The sequence below is a fragment of the Bos javanicus genome, chromosome 11, assembly GCF_032452875.1.
Source record: "Bos javanicus breed banteng chromosome 11, ARS-OSU_banteng_1.0, whole genome shotgun sequence".
Taxonomy (NCBI): domain Eukaryota; kingdom Metazoa; phylum Chordata; class Mammalia; order Artiodactyla; family Bovidae; genus Bos; species Bos javanicus.
The window spans coordinates 72,927,472-72,946,324 of record NC_083878.1 but is presented as its reverse complement, the minus strand read 5'-3'; the positions used below and the strand labels follow the sequence as shown (position 1 = coordinate 72,946,324).

Here is an 18,853-nt window from a genome sequence, read left to right as displayed (position 1 = left end):
CAGTCATGAGCCTGGCACAGAGCAGAGGCCCAGTGTATCTCTGTTTCATCTTTTGGATAAATATCCATTCAGAAAAGTGTTACCAAAGCCCTTCAAGTACAAGGCAGGCCCTGGAGTGGGCTACAGTGATGCAGGAGATCAGGAGCCTCCTGGGTTGTATATGAAGGACCGAATGGAATTCAGGGATGTTATTGTCAAACAGAGGGGAATGCCCTGACCTCTAACCTAGAGAGTACAGGGAAGGACATTTGAGCTGGGCCCTGCAAAGTGAGTAGGAGTTTTCTGAGGAGCCACCAAGTGGGGAGATCAGTTCTGTTTCCTTGGAAGGAGGAAGCCACTTGAATGAAACATGAGGTGCACGGACCTGGTGCAAGGTGAGCTCTCCAGTCAGCCAGACAGGCCTCCACCACTATCATATAACCGTGGAAGACTGTGGGGGCCCTGTCTCCATATCTGTTAGGGAAAAATAGACCTTATCTAGGCCAGAGGTTTTCCAGTCAGGGATGTGTCCTGACCTAAGGTCAGAGATGTCGAGCCTGAGTTTCCTGACTCCTGGGAAGGATGTCACATGGGGCCGAGGGGGTCCTGAACAGCAGTGTCCCCAGCCTGGGACCTGCGGGAAACCAGCTATGAGAGTGGGGCTTCTCTCTGATTGCTTAGGAGATTTCAGTCAGGCCTGGCCTCAGGCTGGGTCCCTGTGAAGGGCAGAGACAGGCCTGGGTTTTACTCCTGCAGGTGCCCCGCTGGGGCCTCCCACAGTTTCCAGAGAGATGCCCCCACCTCTGAGAAGCAGACCCTCACCACACCCAGGATGGACACTGAGATGAGGGATGCCCATGCCTCACTAGGGCCAGCCTGGCACAGCTCACTGCCTGGAGCCACTGAGAAGCAGCCTGGAGGCCACTCCCGGAAAGGGAGGGCCACAGTGGCCAGGTCAGTGACTTTTGGGTTAGGCTGGTGTGTGCTCAGGTATCTGAGGGGTATGCTTCACCATAGCTGATTAAGATGGGCCCCTCCTCCCTGGAGCCCAGACTCAGAGGCTGTGTCCGGTGGGGTGGGGTGGCCATCCGAGATGACAGAGCCCAGTGGGTGGAAGCAGAACAGTCTGGACCCTGCTCTGTCTATAATACTCTCTGTGATCTCAGCCCTTTTCATAGAGTGACCTCAGTCTCCTCTGTAAGGTGGAGAGACTGAATTAGAAGGTCTCTGAGATTCTGTAACCTCAATGTGGCCTCAGACAGCTGCAATGAACAGCAGTGGAGACCAGGCCTTTCCCCTCCCACTCCCCAAGCGTCATGGCCAGTGGTCTGGAAGGACCTCGCAGAGATTCAGGCACCTAGGATGGCAGCTGAGCAGAAAGCATGCACACGCAGAACTTGACTCTGGCACTTGGCACCTGGGCCAGGTCTTTCTCCAGGAGCCTCAATGTCCCTTATATAAAACGGGATTGATGGTGACAACTTCTGATAGTGTGAGAGTCAGAAGAGATGAAGCACCTAAAGCATTTAGAAGAGAGCCCCGCACACAGCAAGCACTCATTAATGGTTCTAGTCCCCCCATGGGCCAGGGCTGGAAGGAGGCTGCCCTGCCCCAGGGCTCTGGCTGGGGAAGGACCTGGGACCAGGCCTCACAGGGTGTGAGGTTCACTCACTGGCACTGGTGGGAGCAGCACTAGGGAGGACAGAGGCCGGGTTCCTTTCACAGGGTGGACCCCGGCCAGACCAGGGTCAGAGGGCGTGGCACTCAGCATGCTGGGGGTTGTAACAGGTGGACCAAGGTCACCCGGCTGGTAGCCCTGTGTGACTCTTGAGTCCCAGCTTCTCCTACTGGCCCTATGGGGCCGGGGCCCAGGCTCTGCCACAGTTTGGAGGACTCTTCCCCACCCCGGGCCCCAGGGCTGACCTCATTATAGTAGGGGCAGTTAGTGGACTCCTTCATGGAGGTGTACTTCTTGTCATCGCCCACCTCCACACACACCACGGGGTCCATGTTCAAGCCCACCAGCTGCCGAGCCTCGATGACTGTGACGCTGACCTGCGGGCAGGAAAGAGGGGAAATGAGAAGGAAGGCCTGTGAACTTGGGTTTTGCAGGAGTCAGAGCCTGGCTGGTACCAGTCTGAGCACTGCTGAATCTGCTGGTGATCCTGGGTCGTTCCCCACCAAGCCTCAGTGCCCTCATTTATAAAGAAGGGAGTGAACTGGATCACCTCTAAGTAGGTGTGCACCAGAATTACCAGGGGGAGGGGGAGGGGAAGAAGGCTGGGGGGGGGGGCGTTGGTGGTTAAAGACCCTGAGGCCCCCATACCACACTCCAGACCAACTCAACCCAATCTTGGGAGGGGATGGAGGAGTGCTGTCCAGCATCTGTATTTTTAAAGCTCCCAGATGATTCCAAGAGTTTTCACTGGCATCAGTGGCCCTGCCGCACAGAGGGCTGCAAACCCACTCCCACCCCCCAAGATTCTGTGCACTCAAGAATTAAGCTTTCTAAGTCTCCATTAACATGCATTTAGTTTTCTACTCCAGCACTTTTCATTTGAGTCCTGCAAGCCTCTGATATCTCTTTTTTTTAATTTCTGGAATTTGGCCCCTTTCCATATTCCTGGTTTCCCTTCTTTTAATTTCTTTGAGTGCCCAGTAAGGCTTTGGTGCCCAGCTGGAGCACACTTTTTTTTTGGTCTTGATACTTGTATGTTGTGTGCAGTCTGTATTTTTTCAGTGGTGTCCACCTCTCTGGAATCATACTTCTATACTAGGAAGTCATTTTTCAGTTGTTCATCCATTCGACAAATATTTACATATACTGTGGTGTTGGAGAAGACTCTTGAGAGTCCCTTGGACTGCAAGGAGATCCAACCAGTCCATCCTAAAGGAGATCAGTCCTGGGTGTTCATTGGAGGGACTGATGTTGAAGCTGAAACTCCAATACTCTGGCCACCTGATGCGAAGAGCTGACTCATTTGAAAAGACCCTGATGCTGGGAAACATTGAAGGCAGGAGGAGAAGGGCATGACAGAGGATGAGATGGTTGGATGGCATCACTGACACAATGGACATGGGTTTGGGCGGACTCCGGGAGTTGGTGATGGACAGGGAGGCCTGGTGTGCTGAGGTTCATGGGTTCGCAGAGTCAGACACGACTGAGCAACTGGACTGAACTGAACTGAACAGAGAGAGAGACGTGTGCGTATGTATGCATGTGTGCATAGTTCTCGTGAACTCTCATTTTAAGCCATCAGTTGTTGCTTGAATCTGGAGGTGTCAAGCCCCACTAGGGCAGCCATGATAAATAGGAAGACTTGGGAGTTCCTGAAATGACAATGAGCCTCAGTTTTCTCAGCTTTAAGTGCAGACACCTCCTATCCATAAATTTGCCTGAGGTTTGAATGAGATAATGTGTATTGAAGTGCTTTGTAAATTGTAGAAAGTCTGGAAGCTGTGAGCTCTTGTTATAAATGGCTTCTCAATAGAACTTACCTTCAGTTAATTGGTTGGGTCCCAGGCAGGTAGGCTCGTGTGTGATGCTTAAGTCTCTGGAACTTGCACTTTAACAAAATAGCCTATGCTGACCTAGTATTAGCATTTCCCTCAGCACTCTTCTAATGAAACCGTATGAGTTGCTTTTTATGCTTCTCATCTTGGAAAGTTGGTATTTTAATTGCTGTGCTTTGATGCAACTGCTAAATACGATTTTTACTCAAGAGAATTATTTTCCCTTTTCATGAAAAAGAATAGCCTTGAAAATTATCTTCCACTGCGTCCATCAAAGTCTTATAAATATCTGAAGGCCAAGAAAAATCCACACATTAAAACTAATGATGTTAAAAAAATAGAAACCCTGATGACAACGAGAACATTGCCAAGCTAGTATACAGAACTAGAAACTGAATATTTACTAATTGAAGTAACACTTGAACTATGAAAGCAAGCATTTCTATGTGAACTTGAGGTTCTAAAGGGAATGGAGCTGAGAATATGGAGCTCTGAAGGAGTTTACCATTTCTTCAGGGAGCTAAAAGCAAAATAGAGCCCTCTGAGAAGTTTACTTCTCAGAGAAGAAAGTAAACTAGAAGTCCTTCCAGAACATTCTTTGCATAGTAGTTTATAGAGTTTTAAACTCTGTGAAACTTTTTTTTACCAAAGTTTTTTTTTTTTTTTTTAAATTTCATTTCCCCCCACAACTAACCAATACCCTCTCCTCCATAAAAAAATGAAAATATTTTCAAGACTAGTAACTCAAAACTAGGAAGTAGACAAACACATTGTTGGCATAATAAGGTACTAAAGAGGTGCCATCAGGAGATTTGTCCTTGCAATGTGAGAAGTTGATTGGCTTCTCTGTTTTTCATCCAGAGACCCAGCCATAATGATAGCCTTTTTAACCCCCTAGTCCTCTTCAGGAGCAGAGGACTCCTGTCTTTCCATGATGGAAGAGAAGGCAATTACAGCCACAAAGGGACCAACAGACCAGCTAACCAGGGAAACTATTGGCGACTGGCTGTTACATCTTCTTATCCCAAGATAAAGGACACGATCCCCAGGTGGCTTCACGAAAGTCATCACCAGGAACAATGCTGAGTGTGAACCTGTACCTCTGTCTTGGGAGAACCCATGAGTCATGGTGCTCTCTGACCTGCTCCTGAGGGATCAGATGGGGCTGCAAGAACATGGGTGGGAGCTTGAGATGAGATTAGTGCTACTCTGCTGAAACATCCTTTACCTTCTCTAGTCCCTAGGTGACAGGGATGTGATATGTTCAGTTGCACATTTTGAGAAGACCATTCCAGTGGTGTGTAGAGGATGGTGTGGAGGAGGCAATACGAGGACAGGGAGACCAGATAGGAAGTGGGTGCCACATTGTGCTTGAGCTGGGGAGATGACATGGGAATGAGAACTGGAGAGATGTTTGGAGGTGACAATGTATATGATCTTGGTGCCAGGAAGACAGGGTACAGCTCAAGACTCCATGACCCACCAAGAACATGTCTGCCAAGTGCCACGCTTTGCCCACTCTGATGGGCAAACTGCATATTCCCAGGGAGGAAGCTGTGGCTTCTTGCTTTTGAGATGTCGATAATCAGGAAAGGGTTTACATATAACATGCATTCTAAAAAGCAGAGACATTACTTTGCCAACAAAGGTCTGTCTAGTCAAGGCTATGATTTTTCCAATAGTCATGTATGGATGTGAGAGTTGGACTATAAAGAAAGCTGTGCGCCAAAGAATTGATGCTTTTGAACTGTGGTGTTGGAGAAGACTCTTGAGAGTCCCTTGGACTACAAGGAGATCCAACCAGTCCATCCTAAAGGAGATCAGTCCTGGGTGTTCATTGGAAGGACTGATGATGAAGCTGAAACTCCAATACACTGGCCACCTAATGCAAAGAGCTAACTCATTGGGAAAGACCTTGATCCTGGGAAAGATTGAAGGCAGGAGGAGAAGGGCACGACAGAGGATGAGATGGTTGGATGGCATCACTGACTCAATGGACATGAGTTTGGGTAAACTCCGGGAGTTGGTGATGGACAGGGAGGCCTGGCGTGCTGCAGTCCATGGGGTTGCAAAGAGTCGGACATGACTGAGCAACTGAACTGAACTGAACTGAAACAGAAGAAACAAAGGGCCTCAGGACCTCGTTTCAGAGCTACCCAATCTTTAGGATGATTCTCGGCCTGAGGATCCTTTCTGGATCTGAGTTCAGCTAAGTCTCTCTGGCTGAGGTCTTTCTAACTCGGCAAAGCCAAGCTCTACGAGAAAGTGAAGTCTTTCTGACAGGTTTTCTTGCTTTATACATTGCACTCATTGAAAGCAAGAATAGTCCCACATTTTCACCCTCACAGCTCTCTCTCCAAGTACGTTAACACTTACAGTTGAGATGTGAACCAACCTGTCAGGGAATGCTGTGTTACCAGGCTAAACATGAATACAGCTGCTTTGTTCAGTTTGGAATGTTTACAAAGTCTTCGGAGGCAGACTCTCTGGTCCACTTAATTAAAGTCTCTGGCAAGAAGCAGTTTGAGAGAGCTTTTGAAAACATGCAGTAGGCAGTAAAGATGAACAGAGACCAGAGGGAGAGATGGTCCTCAATTATTTGTTCTGACGATGGGATAGGACACCCGCAGGACTGACCCTTGTTTCTAGCTTTGAATAACTGCAGAACCTGGGGCAAGCTCCTTATCTACTCTGCGCCTCAGGTTCTCACCTATGAAATACAGCAACACCGATGTTTGGGTGGTTGTTAAGATTTTATTAACTTAAACAGTTATACTAGTCACAACAATAACAATGGCACCATTTTCTGTGCCCTTATGTGGCAGACTGGTGACACTGTGGAGGGAACGGTATCTGACTATGAGGCTCTTTCTTCTTTGGAATTTTTTCTCTTCTCAGCTCGGACCATAACCCTGAGCCCAGTGTCCTGGAAAAGCCCTCAGAAGTGTTAGTATGTTCTGTGCCTGGGTTTTGGCAGAGAGGTGAGGAGGTGACATTCCCAAATGTCCTAGGAGCTCAGTGGTGTGATGCTGTCTGAAACCACAGGGGCAGGTCTGCTTGACATGGCCCAGGGTGAATTTTCAAGCCCCTGGGAAGATGGAATTTTCAAGCCAACTGGATGAAAACAAACCCAAGCAAGGATTCAGGGAGACAAGGTGTGTCCTTGAGGATATATGACCAGAGGTACCTGCTACAGAGAAAGGTGGTGTCTAGTCCTAAACATCCTCTCCTGAGTGAGGCGAGGTCATCTGCCCTTAAAGAAGGTGCATGAGGCCTGGGAAGTCAAAGATCAAACCCTGACACAGGAAAAGGTATTCTGATTCTGGGGCCTGGCACTGGACCTAGGCAGGAAGTGCAAAGGCATTCAGGTGGGGTCTGCTGAAGGCTCTAACTCCCCTGACCAGCCAGCATTCTCACTCAATTCTAGGAATGCCCAGCAGCCTTTCACAGCAGCTGGGCCTTGTTAGCCCCTAAGGGAGGGTCCAGAGGAATGCACGGTCCCTGGACCCTTCTCGTTTGCAGTTTATAAATAAGTACTAGGTGATTGGGTTTTTACATTAGCCTTTTGTGAGTTATGTTAGTGTAACTCATTCTCTCGGGCTCCAATCAACTCTGGGAGAAGAGACAAAATTGAGGGTCTGGCCCTGCGAAGCTGTAGATGAGGCCTGCAGCTGGGAGGCTGCACTGGGGCCCTCTGCCCATGGGGCACTCTCCCCGTAGCTCCCAGCCATGCTCCATCCCACTTGCACTGGTGGCCACATTAGCAATCTCACAGCTGCAAATCTCTCTAGATCTCAGCCATTTGGTCTCCAGTTTTAGAAACATACAAATAAAAAAATTAAGTGTTAATTTCAGAAAATACAGAGACGTAAAAAGAAGAACCCCCCCCCCCCACTCTCAGCTTCTATAGATAGCCAGGATTGACATTACTTCTTGTATTAAAATAATACAAAGCAATAATTTAGAAAAAAAATCACACCAAATAATCTATATATTTCTTTAGAGGCCCTCATTTTAAATGTTTTTGTGAAGTTATTTGGTCTGTTTATGTTTTTTCTAAGTCCCTCTCACTTTATAAAGTCCATTACAAAATCCTAAGAGACCTTTGACCAGCATAAGCAGAGTTCACACCCTCCTTTTTGAGTCTGTATCCTTCTACTTATGACACTGTGTCCTTTGTGGGTCTCTATCTCTCTACTTATGACACTGTGACCACAGTGCTTGAACAGTAAGGAGATCAGACCAGTAAATCCTAAAGGAAATCAACCTTGAATATTCATTGGAAGGGCTGATGCTGAAGCTGAAGCTCCAATACTTTGGCCACCTGATGTGAAGAGTGGACTCATTGGAAAAGACCCTGATGCTGGGGAAGATCGAAGGCAAAAGGAGAAGAGCAGGACAGAGGATGAGATGGTTAGATAGCATCATCGACTCAGTGGACATGAGTTTGAACAAACTCCAGGAGACAGTGAAGGACAGGGAAGCCTGGTGTGCTGCAGTTCATAGGGTCGCAAAGAGTCTGACACGACTTAGCGACTGAAGAACAACAATCAGTGCTTCCCAGGAACAAGCTTAACTTGGTAATTTATATTCAGTTTGTGGTTCTCTATGACCCCTCATATCCATGCCCCCACAGAGTCTAAAACACTCATCTGGCAAGAACCACCTGCGAGAGAGTCAGAAAGACATGAGGACTCTTGCTGCCCCCACGTACCTGGTAGTCCATGGGCCGCCCAGCACTTGGCTCCATCTTGATGTCTGGCTTAGACCTGAGAAGGAGAATGTACTGTCAGGCTGGGTGTAAGGGCACTGCTTGCAGGGGAGGAGAGCACTGGCAGTGGTTAGACCTTGGAGAAGGGAAGAGGACAGAGTCATGATTGTCAAACACTCCAGGACTGCCAAACAGAAAGGGGATTAGTGGTTCTCAGAGGCTCTAATAGAGAGGACTAACCAATGGCAGAAGTAAAAGGAGGCAGGTCATTAGGTCAACAGATTCAAGTGTTGGGCAGCCCTGTGATTTCCCTTTGCCCAGAGGTATTCAATGACCTGGGAACAGCCCCCTGCCTTTGCAGGGAGGGAGGTGAGGGAGATATCCAGGAAAAGAAGAAAGGGGCAAAGTTAGGAAGGAGCTGTCCATGGGCTCTGATTCTTCTCCACCCCAATTCCAAATATAGCAAGCTAGGCCTGCCTGACCTGGTGAAGCCAACCAGGGTTGCGAGGCTCCTGCCCACTTACCGCTTGTTGGAGACATTGGTGGTGAGGGCTGTGACGGATGCTAGCGACACGGAGTCAGGGTCCAGCCCATCCCCCAGCCGAATGGCCAGGCGGTCAAGGTCCTCCATCTCCAGAACAGCTGGTTCATCTGGGGAAAAGGGAGGACTAGTTAGGTGGGCTGGATGGTGGGCTGGTGATGGTGTTTCCTCTTTTGCTTCGGCATCCAGGAAGCTAATAGTCAATTTCCAGGTTTACTTGGTGGCATCTACTTAGAATGTTATAGTCTGCTTATCTGCAGTGTTTCTGACCTAATTTTGATCTTTAACAGATATTGTATCTGGCCTTGCCTTTTAATTTTAATTGAATATAACTCATCCCTGGAGAAGGAAATGGCAACCCACTCCAGTATTCTTGCCTAGGAAATCCCATAGACCAAGGAGCCTGTAAGGCTACAGTCTACGGGGCTGCAAGAGTCAGACATGAATAGTGACTAAACCACTGCCACAATTCACTATGCAAGTACTGAATCTCCTTTGTGGAAGAAGGTTAGGAATAAAGAATCCAAACTTATGTATCTTCTATCAATGGCTACCATTTACTGAGTGGCTACTACATGTCAGGCATAATGCTAGGCACTTTATACACATATCTCTAGCTCTCATAATCTTCATAGTCATATCTTGCCAATATAGGTACTATTCTCACATCACAGACAAAGAAATTGAGACTCAGGAAGGAACTTATCTTTGTAAAATAGCTGATGGACTTCAGAACCTAACCCTGTACTGATGTGTATTAATCCAATGAGATGAAGGAATGACGATTCTGAGAAGCTACCCAAGGATGATGGGTTTGAGCCTCAGCCAGCAGGTCTACCCTCTCCAGTCTAGGAAGGAGAAAGGCACAGCTGGAATATACGTGGGGGCAAAATATAAGGAGAGAGATTCTGGGACCAGTGGGCCACACGGGGGATGCTGGGAGAGAAGCCAGGAGCCCTGAGGATGGTGGACGTGTGATCCACAGACCTGACTTAGAAAGCTACACACAGCTCCACTGTACTTCCATTTCTCCCCTTAAACAGCTGTCGTGTCCCCTCACCCGTGCCACAGGCCACTCCAGTCTTCCATACCCACCCTGCTTCTCTCCCCGAAGGCGGTCCCTGCAGCCCCCTGAGAGGGAACTGGGTAAATGTTGGGCAGAGAGTCCTGCCATGGAGCAGGCATTCTCAGGACTCTGATTTTCCCATAGAAACAGGGAATTGGCCAAATAATTTTTTTTTTGTTATTCCCTCCTCTGATTAAAAATCCCTAGGCTTCTGTGTGAAGGATGGAAGCCAAGAGGGCAGGAGGAGCCCACTAGACAGAGGTCTCTGCTGCTGCTGTTTTATATCGGAGGAAATGTGGTACCCACGTCCAGCCCTCGGAGCGCCCCCTTCTGGAGGACCTCTCTCAGGACGGGGTTTCTCTGACAGCTAATGATAGGCCAGGCCCCTCCCAGGTGGCTCCTCTGGCCAATAGCAGGAGAGCCCACTGGGAGGCCGCTCGCGGAGAGCAGGGGTTTCGTCCCTGGCAGGTGCGGAGAGAGGGGTGAACTAGACCTTGGTCAGGGGCACGCATCCGTACCTTGTCTTTGGGGTTCCTCCTTGTGAGGCCGGTTCTTGCCGAGCTTCATGGCGGAGAACACGCTCCTCCCGGCTCTGTGAGGGGGCAGCCAGAATGAGGTGGAGGGAGATGGACGTCAGGAGGAAGACACACAGACGATAGAAGAGCAAAACCCGAGAGAACTCGTAAGGGAAAGGAAGATCCAAGCCCCAGCCCCTTACCTACTGGTCCCGAGATATCCTGGGGGCCAAACTTCCCAAATTGGGAGCCCTGAAGGAGAACTAGGGCAGAGGAACCTCCGTCATATCCTCCTTCCCCATGCCTTCACACCATTAAGGAGCAGGTTGGGGACAGCGACCACAAGAAGGTGGCCTTCAGGTGGAAAAAACCGTTTCACCTGAAGCCTGTCAGGGTCCTAATCCCAGCCCCCTCAGTTCAGTCTTAGAGCTCTGAGCTCCACCAGTGGGCAAGACTCATCCTCTCCCACCTTGGCCGTACTTTGGCTGGATGCAAAGAAAGTCAGACAAGAGAGACAAAGCATCAGAACAGAATGGCAGAAACAGGACTCAGAGGGGCAGAGCTGATGAGCAGGTAGGAAGTGTGGTTGAAACAAGCTGCTTAGTTCTCAGACAGCCCTGGTACTCAAAGCCTGCCTTTGTGTCCTTGGATTCTCCTTGGTCCCCAGTGAAAAGGAGATGGGCCCTTTCCTGTCCCCATCTTTGGTCCTGGTTTTACCCTTTTTGCCTGTCCCTTCTCACTCCAGGCAACCCCCACCACCGTCCCCCACCACCTTCTGCCAACCTCCAGGAATGTATGGCAGGCTCCATAGTTCCTACCTCTTCCTCTGTTGGTCTGGCCTTGTGACCCCGGGTGAAGGGCCTTGCAGTCAGGAGAGCTGACAAAGGGGGCAGGGGGTCCTTACTGTATCCAGTGATGTCCCTGCAGCTGAGCTTGCGATCCTAGCTCCAGGAGGGACCAGGAGTAGGACCAGCAGCGGGTAAAGTGCAGTATTCCATTACCCTGTCAATATTGCATGAGATGGACACCTGACTCCCTGCACTTCCCATTCTCCCTCCTCCTGGCTCTGCCCCTGTCAACCTGGGCCCCATTCCTAGGCGGGGCAGGGTGCAGACTCTAACCCTGAGCTCACCTATAGCAGAGCCCACCCATCTTTGAGTCAGGCATCTCCCAGTGGAGGTTTGGCTATGGTTACCCAAGAACTCCTGTTCTTTATGTTGGGTCATGTGAGATTCTGGAAAACCTTCTGTCCTTGTAGAGATGGCCTAGAAACTTCAAGCTCCTCTACTTAGGGTTGGGGAGCCAATCTCATCCTCCAAACCTGGCCCTAATCTAGCTACAGGCCTTTTCTTTACTCTTTATATGCTTGGCCAGACATGGAGGAGTATGTTAGGAGAGCAACTAAGAACCACTTCTTCATGTGATACCAGTTCACAGTTTAGGAAACACTGGCATCTTGATGGTTTCCTAAAAAGGCATGAGGCAGGTGAAGGAAGGTTGGGGAAACACTGATCTCTTTGCACTATACAGCGTCATGTTATCTGGGGCATATCAACAGGAGGAGAAGGAGAGAAGTCACTCTAAAAAAAGAAAACCAAAGCCTTTGGAATTATCTTTAAAAGTTTCTCCCCAGTAAGAGACAATATAACTTTCCTTGAGCAACTAATCTGGGCCAAGGCTTTTCCAGATGTTTGCTGATTTCATCTTCATGGCAGTCCTGGGAGGGACTGCAGTCCATGTGTCCTGGGAGGGCCATATGCTTCTCCTCTTTCGACCCATGAAAAACCTGAGGCTCAGAGAGTTGGGATGGAAGCTACCGTCTCCCAGGGCAGCAGTACTTCCAACTGCATCCTTGATGCTGTAGGGTCACACTTCTCTCGGGGTATGAATCCCACATCCTGACCATTGGGAATGGTGGTCGAAAGTCTCCAAGAACCAGCACAGCTTGCTGGTGAGGAAAGATGTCATCTTGAAGAGTCCCAGGGACCATGTTTACAGAGAGGGGACTCATGGAAAAATAATCTAAGCATCAATATATTTTGGGGAGAGAAGGCTATAAATATTAAATCACCAGTGACCTAACACTGAACAGATCAATGAGCCTGTTAAAAACAGTCACAGAGTGGTGAGAAAGGAGCCATCTTGCCTGGCTCACAACGCATCATCCTGTGAGATTTCTCCCTGCTTGGTGGCCTTGGTGGCCTACAGGGCAGGGGTGCCAGCTGTACTCTGACTCTGCAACAGGAAGTGAGCCTAGTGGGGCCCTGTCTCTGCTTCCTGTCTCAGTGTTTGGGTTTCCTTTCCTCCCAGCCTTGCTGCTCTCCTGGATAACCGAGGAGTGTCCTGGAGGGCCCTGTGCTGACCAAGTACAATCACTGCTTGGCCATTCCTGGGCTGTGTCATCCTTAGAGTCCCCAGCCCCAGTCCATGTGTGACCTACATGCTGCCATCACACGCAGTCTGCTCTAGCCACACAGTCCCCATTCCCCACCCCACCCCCACCTTAATGTCCCCCAGGAAAGTGCTCTGAGATGGTAGGTCAAAGCCAGGTGTCAGGTCAGAATAGACCCTGCCTGGAGAAGCCAGCTACTCTGCATCCTGGGATGGGCGTGATCTAGCCCTTCTGCCTGAGGCCCAGAGGAGGTTAGGGTGGCAGGGAATTGTGGATTTCTGATGCTGATCCCAAGGACCCACCCAAGTGGAAAAGGGCCTGGGGCTTCCCTTAGGCAGTTATGGCCCTTGAATTTGAAAGTCATTTTATTTCTTAAAACAAACATATTTGGAAGCAAACACTGAGACTTAAAAAAAAAAAAAAACTACACTTATTCAACCATTGTTTACCAGAAAGTGAAAGTGTTAGTTGCTCAGTCCTGACTCTTTGCGACCCTGTGGATTAGGGCCCTCCAGGCTCTTCTGTTATTGGGATTCTTCAGGCAAGAATACTGGAGTGGGTTGCCATTTCTTTCTCCAGGGGATCTTCCTAACCTGGGGATTGAACCGGGGTCTCCTGCATTGCAGGCAGATTCTTAACCATCTGAGCCACCAGGGAAGCCTGACTATTGTCTACTAGACCCGGAAGCAATTCAAAGAAGAAACTCCTCTCCCTAGACCTTGCATAATTTTAACTATCTCAAGTGGATAAGCTCATTGATGGGACTCCTGTGTGTCTGGGAGTATCTCAGAATGGAGACATCCTATTAAAAAATGCATAATGTGTAGGATAAGTGTAATTCCCAGATTCTTACTGTAGGCTCTGGACCTGTTTGTTTCTCTTAGACCTGCTTTTCATTCCTGTGGACTGTGGGCAGTAGAGCATGATGCCATTGGCTATCACTGCCCTTTGTAATCCTCTGATTGATGACACATCATAATTCACTATAGAAAAAGCTTTTGGGCTTCCCTGGTGGCTCAGTGGTAAAGAGTCCATCTGCCAATGCAGGATACATGGGTTCGATCCCTGGTTCCAGGAAGATCCCACACGCTGCAGAGCAACTAAGCTGGTGTGCCTCAACTATTGAGCCTGTGCTCTAGAGCCCAGGAGATGAAACTACTGAGCCCATGTGCTGAAACTACTGAAACCCGCGTGCCCTAGGGCCTGTGCTCTGCAATGAGAGAAGCCCCTGCAATGAGAAGCCGTGTGCCACAACCAGAGAGTAGCCCCCACCGGCCACAGCCAGAGAAAAGTCCTCACAGCAATGAGGACCCAGCATGGCCAAAAAAGTAATTAAAAAAAAAAAAGCTTTGAAAAAAGAAAAAGCTTTTTCTGCTTATCAGTTCCCAGAAAACAGCATGCCTGTTTCTCTTGGCAAAGGGTAAAGGTTATTTTTCAAATAAATGTTAACTTAATCAGGGAATTTTAAAGATTACCCACTTTGTATTAAAGATTTGGATTTCAAAAAAGGTAAATTGTTGGTTAGGTTACTGATCTACTGATGTTTGTTTTTTCTAAATTCTGCATTTTGTCTAGAAGGCTCTCCAATTGCTAAAGATATAGTATGGTCAGAAACAGACAAATACAACAAGCCAATAATCAACTTGGTGTACAACCACTTTGCAACCAAGTGGCTCCTTATTCATAGCTGCATGAAAACAGGAAAAGCAGGAGGCCAGGGAGGTGGGCTTCTCAGGACCCTCTGAGGGTTTGTGGTCACAGCTGAGCTTTCCCATCACTGGATTCATGGCAGTCATAATGATATGCACCCGCAATTTAGACTGCTAGTTCTCTCTAGAGAGAAGTCTTTAAAGTTAGTTCACTCATTTTAAACTCTTTTTTTCATTTATAGACCTAATGGTTTCTTTGCTTGTTCCATGGCTCAGAACTAGAAGAATGTCTTTGTGGTTGGGTAAAGCTCCTTGGGGAGAGACTGGAACTCTTCAATGATGACTTGGAGACATTTGACAAACTAGACTGTGTGAGCTGAGTCCCACTCAGTCAGGTGTCTGTGTTATCCTGGAGGTTGTGACTTAGAGGGGTGGGACTGGAATTGAATCAACTGAGGCCGTAGCTTCTCCAGGGCTTCTGCCCTCCAACCACCTGCAGCGGGAACTGTCAGAGCTCATTAGCTCAGTTCAGCTCAGTTCAGTTACTCAGTCGTGTCCGACTCTTTGTGACCCCATGGACTGCAGCATGCCAGGCCTCCCTGTTCATCACCAACTCTCAGAGCTGAGCTCATTAGCTCAGGCCTCAGGTAATTGGGAGAAACAAATTCCTACCTAAGAGATGGCTTCCCTGGTGGCTCAGAAAGTAAAGAATCTGTCTGCAATGCAGGAGACCCAGGTTTGATCCCTGGGTCAGGAAGATCCCCCGGAGAAGGGAATGGTAACCCACTCCAGTATTCTTGCCTGGAGGATCCCCTGGACAGAGAGGAGCCTGACAGGCTAAGTCCATAGGGTCACAAAGAATTGGACACGACTGAGTGACTAACTTTACCTAAGAGACACAGGATTTGTGGAAATAGAGATTTCCTTTTATTTCTCCTCAGTAGAGACAGAAACTAACAAGTCTTGCCACACAATAACCTTTTAGAGATTTAAAACAGTTCCCACAGTTTTTCTTCTTCAAGCTAAAGAATTTTGACTTATTTATCTCTTTTTAGAAATCCCTAAGGCTCTACACATTAAGATAAGAATAATAAATGCCAGTTATGTGAATTGGAAATGGCAGAACATTAGGATGGGGTCATGCTAGGGAACCAGCATTTACTGTGGGCCCACTACATGCGCTCACCGAGGCACCCCTTCGTCCAGTTGTGGCCAAAGGGGTCAGGTCAGTCTGAATCCCTTGGGGTCCAGCCCAGGACAGACTGCAGAGCTAGAAATCAAGAAGGGTCTTAGAGCATCGCTGATCTCAGACAGAGAGGCTAGGGGACTGGCAGCTTGTATGTGTCTCATACAAACCTTTTATGTCCAATTGTCCATGTAGAAACCTGACCCCGAGCCCTCTCCCTAGGTGGGACCCTGAGCTCAGCATCTGCCATCATCTCCCACAGCCCCCAAGATCTGGTTCCCTGGCTCCCTCTCCAAGCCTGATACACGCTCAGCCTGCGGCTTCTTCCCTTGTTTGTAACCTGGCAAACTCTTTGACCCTTCGGGTCTCTGGGCCTGAGTTTCCCCTCTCAGTGCTGCTGCCTTGTCATCGTGTTTTTTTGCTCATGTATAACAAGTGGGAATTGGAGTTCGTGCTTTCATTAAACGAGGCTGCGAGTCCCTGGGATGTTAATGCAAGCAGCACACCAAGCCCCATCAGTGCTCATCACTTCAGACTCCTGTACACACAATTCTGCTGTCGCCATGCTAACCTCAGGTCGATTGATTTTTAACTTATTTTGGACCACTGTTCTGAGCAAATCTCTTAACATCTCTGGGGCTCAGTTTCCCTATCTGGAAAATAAAGACCACACTCTTGGCTTTTTGGCTTTTGTTGGTGTGTTTGGAGAACTGAGAGCGTAATCAAGGGCTCTAAACTTCCTGGGCCTACTGTAAACTCTGGGTCAGGAGTTAAAATGCCCTGGGTTTTATTTAGTCTCAGCTCTGCTGCTCTTCTGGGGCTCAGATCTGTCATCTGCAAGAACGGGTGTTGGAGCAGAGGCCCCCTCCAGTGTGCTCAACCCTGACTGCCACTCCCCTTGTGAATTCCCTGTGATGCTAGAAGGTCCTTGAGGTGACACGAGCTCTGGAGGAGCCTGGGGGACCCACTTGTCAGTCCCCCCACCATCAGGCCTTGAGACTTCCCAGTACCTTGTGGTGGCCCCTCCCCATCTGGAGGTACCTCCTTCTTTCCCTCTGGGGAATGGAGACAGTGAAGACCACCAGAGAGGGGTCGTCCCTCCTTAGCTTTCCAGGCTTCATGTTCCAGCTGCCCCCTGTGGCCACTCAGCACCCAGAATTTGTCTTCCTTGGGCCTCCAGTGCTACATGTCCATCTGCCTGGCCCTGCCTTGGTACCAGGAGGAGGCGGCTTTTGGCCTCATGAGCTGTCCTTACTCTCTCCCTCACAGGAGAGCCTGCCCACAGGGATGGGGGACTGAGCAGGGAAGTGGAGGAGGAATCGAGACACTGAAAGGAGGGAGGAGAGAGTGGAAACCAGAAGGCCTGCCCCCACCCTGACACCTCCGTGTTCCTCGCCCCCGTGGCCAGATGGAGAGACCTCCCTCGCCCTACCTTTGCCCAGTGCTGTCTCCACTCGGATCTGGGCCCCCCGCCACCTGCACCCTGTGCTGGGGACCCTTCCCTCTGACGAGCTCCACGGGCTCCACCTGGCCTGGGACACCTACTTGTGCTCGCCATCTCTGCCTCCCTTGGTCTTCTCTCTGCCTTTGCTGAGTAGGAGGAAGAAATGAGGAGACAAGGGGACGTGTGTGAGAGCCTGTGAACCAGAGTCACTTGCAGACTTAGTCCCTGACCCTGCTGACCCCCATGATCCCGGGGGGCCTTCTTGTCCCAGAGACCCTGCCTCCCATAGCTTTTCATGTCAGCAAGCCTGAGCCTGCTGGGCAGGGGTCCCAGGTCCCTGAGCTCTACCTTGGGGGTGGGGGGCTGTAATCCTGATTCTGAGAGAGGAGCTCTCAGGACTGGGCCTCCAAACCCAGAAGAACCTGGAGCCTTGGTGACAGAGGAGGCTTCAGGGTCCCTGGATCTCCCCCCACCCCAGGTCAGGGTCTGGGGAATTCAGGATGCGGGTCGCAGGTGCCACAGGGAACACAAGGTTAGATGAGCCAGGCCCGGGCCCGGGCCACCAGGCTGTCTTCCTCAGGCTCGATCCCCTCCAATGGAGTAAGGGGCTCCTAGGTTCTGAGGAACTCAGAGAAGAAAGGGGGCCCCAGGACGTTCTGGGTCTGCAGCAATAAGCCAGCTGTGGCTCCAGGGTTCAGAGCAGGGCTCCTCCTCCTCCTTAGGGAGACTTCCAGAAAGCCCTTCTGGAATGTTCTCTTACTGCTTCCCTGATGCAGGCACATTCCCGCCCTACCCCTCCTCACACACTCCAGGCCTCTGGGCTGGCAAAGGGGCCTGCACAGGTGCACACTCTCAGTGTAGAAATGGAGAAGGGAAAAGCCCCTCTTTTTGTGAAAAATAATACTCTCCTGATTTTACTACAACCACTTTAGGGACTACAGCTAGCATTAATACTAGTAACTGTACAGCCCTGCGTGGCCTGCCCTCAATCACTCAGCCCACAAGGGTGGGGATGACAGGTTTGACCTCATGGTCATCCTTGTTGCTAGGGGACCCCTCCCTGAATCCCCAGACAGGCCTGACTTTCCTCCTAGAGTCCACACTGTGTTTTTAGTGTTCCAGTGTGGCCAGGTAAGTTTTCTTCTTCAGTCAACACACAAACACACACAAGCTCTTTCTCTCTGTCTCAGTTTCACTCACCTCTTCCTCAGGCTCCCACCCCCAGCGCTCTGTCTGCACAGTTAGAAGCAACCATGGGGTGGGGGTAGGGAATCAAAACTGTGGCCTCTGGGCTGAAGAGGACCCCCACCTCAGGTGAAGTGGCTGAGTTTGGGAGGAGTCTCCTGGGCACCGCTTCACCACAGATCTCACCTTGGCCTTGACCTAGCTCCTCTGGGCTGCTTGGGAGTGGCTGCAGCTCTGGAGCTCAGCCCGGTGGAGGGAGGTGAGGGGAGGGGACTTGGGAACCTTGCACTCTGGGGGTGAGGCTGAGTGTGCTGACCCCCCCGACCCACACACACACATCTATGCACACCCTGGGGCGCATGCCTCGTGCGCATCTCTGTCAGAGCCCCCAGCCGTGCACACATGCCCGCTGCCCCCTGGCCCCAGACATAGGAGGGAGGTCTCCATGGGTCTCCACTGGAGTAGAAGAATGACCCAGAAGGAGAACAAGAAAAGTGACCCCCTCCCTCCCCTCCCCTAGGATGAGGCCCAGCAGAGGCACCCCTACATCTCCAGGGACACCAGGAAGGGCGGTAGGCAGGAGTAGGGCCGTAGGGCCAAGGCAGGTGGACAAAATAAGGAGAGAGTCTTGGAATACGCCTCTGCGGTGCAGCTTCGAGATTAAAGCTGGGT

General features: G+C 50.0%; 1 protein-coding gene across 4 annotated transcripts in view; it reads right to left on the bottom strand.

Annotated features, from left to right (window-relative positions):
• OTOF (otoferlin) overlaps window positions 1-18,853 on the bottom strand; it is an 89,621-nt gene that overhangs the window by 29,470 nt on the left and 41,298 nt on the right. For all 4 annotated transcript variants that reach the window (XM_061433065.1, XM_061433066.1, XM_061433067.1 and 1 more), the window contains exons 6-9: window positions 10,329-10,402; window positions 8,728-8,854; window positions 8,207-8,261; window positions 1,903-2,034 (exon numbers count right to left, since the gene is read on the bottom strand). In XM_061433065.1, the coding sequence (XP_061289049.1) occupies window positions 1,903-2,034; window positions 8,207-8,261; window positions 8,728-8,854; window positions 10,329-10,402 (388 nt within the window). The remainder of the gene's footprint in view (window positions 1-1,902; window positions 2,035-8,206; window positions 8,262-8,727; window positions 8,855-10,328; window positions 10,403-18,853) is intronic.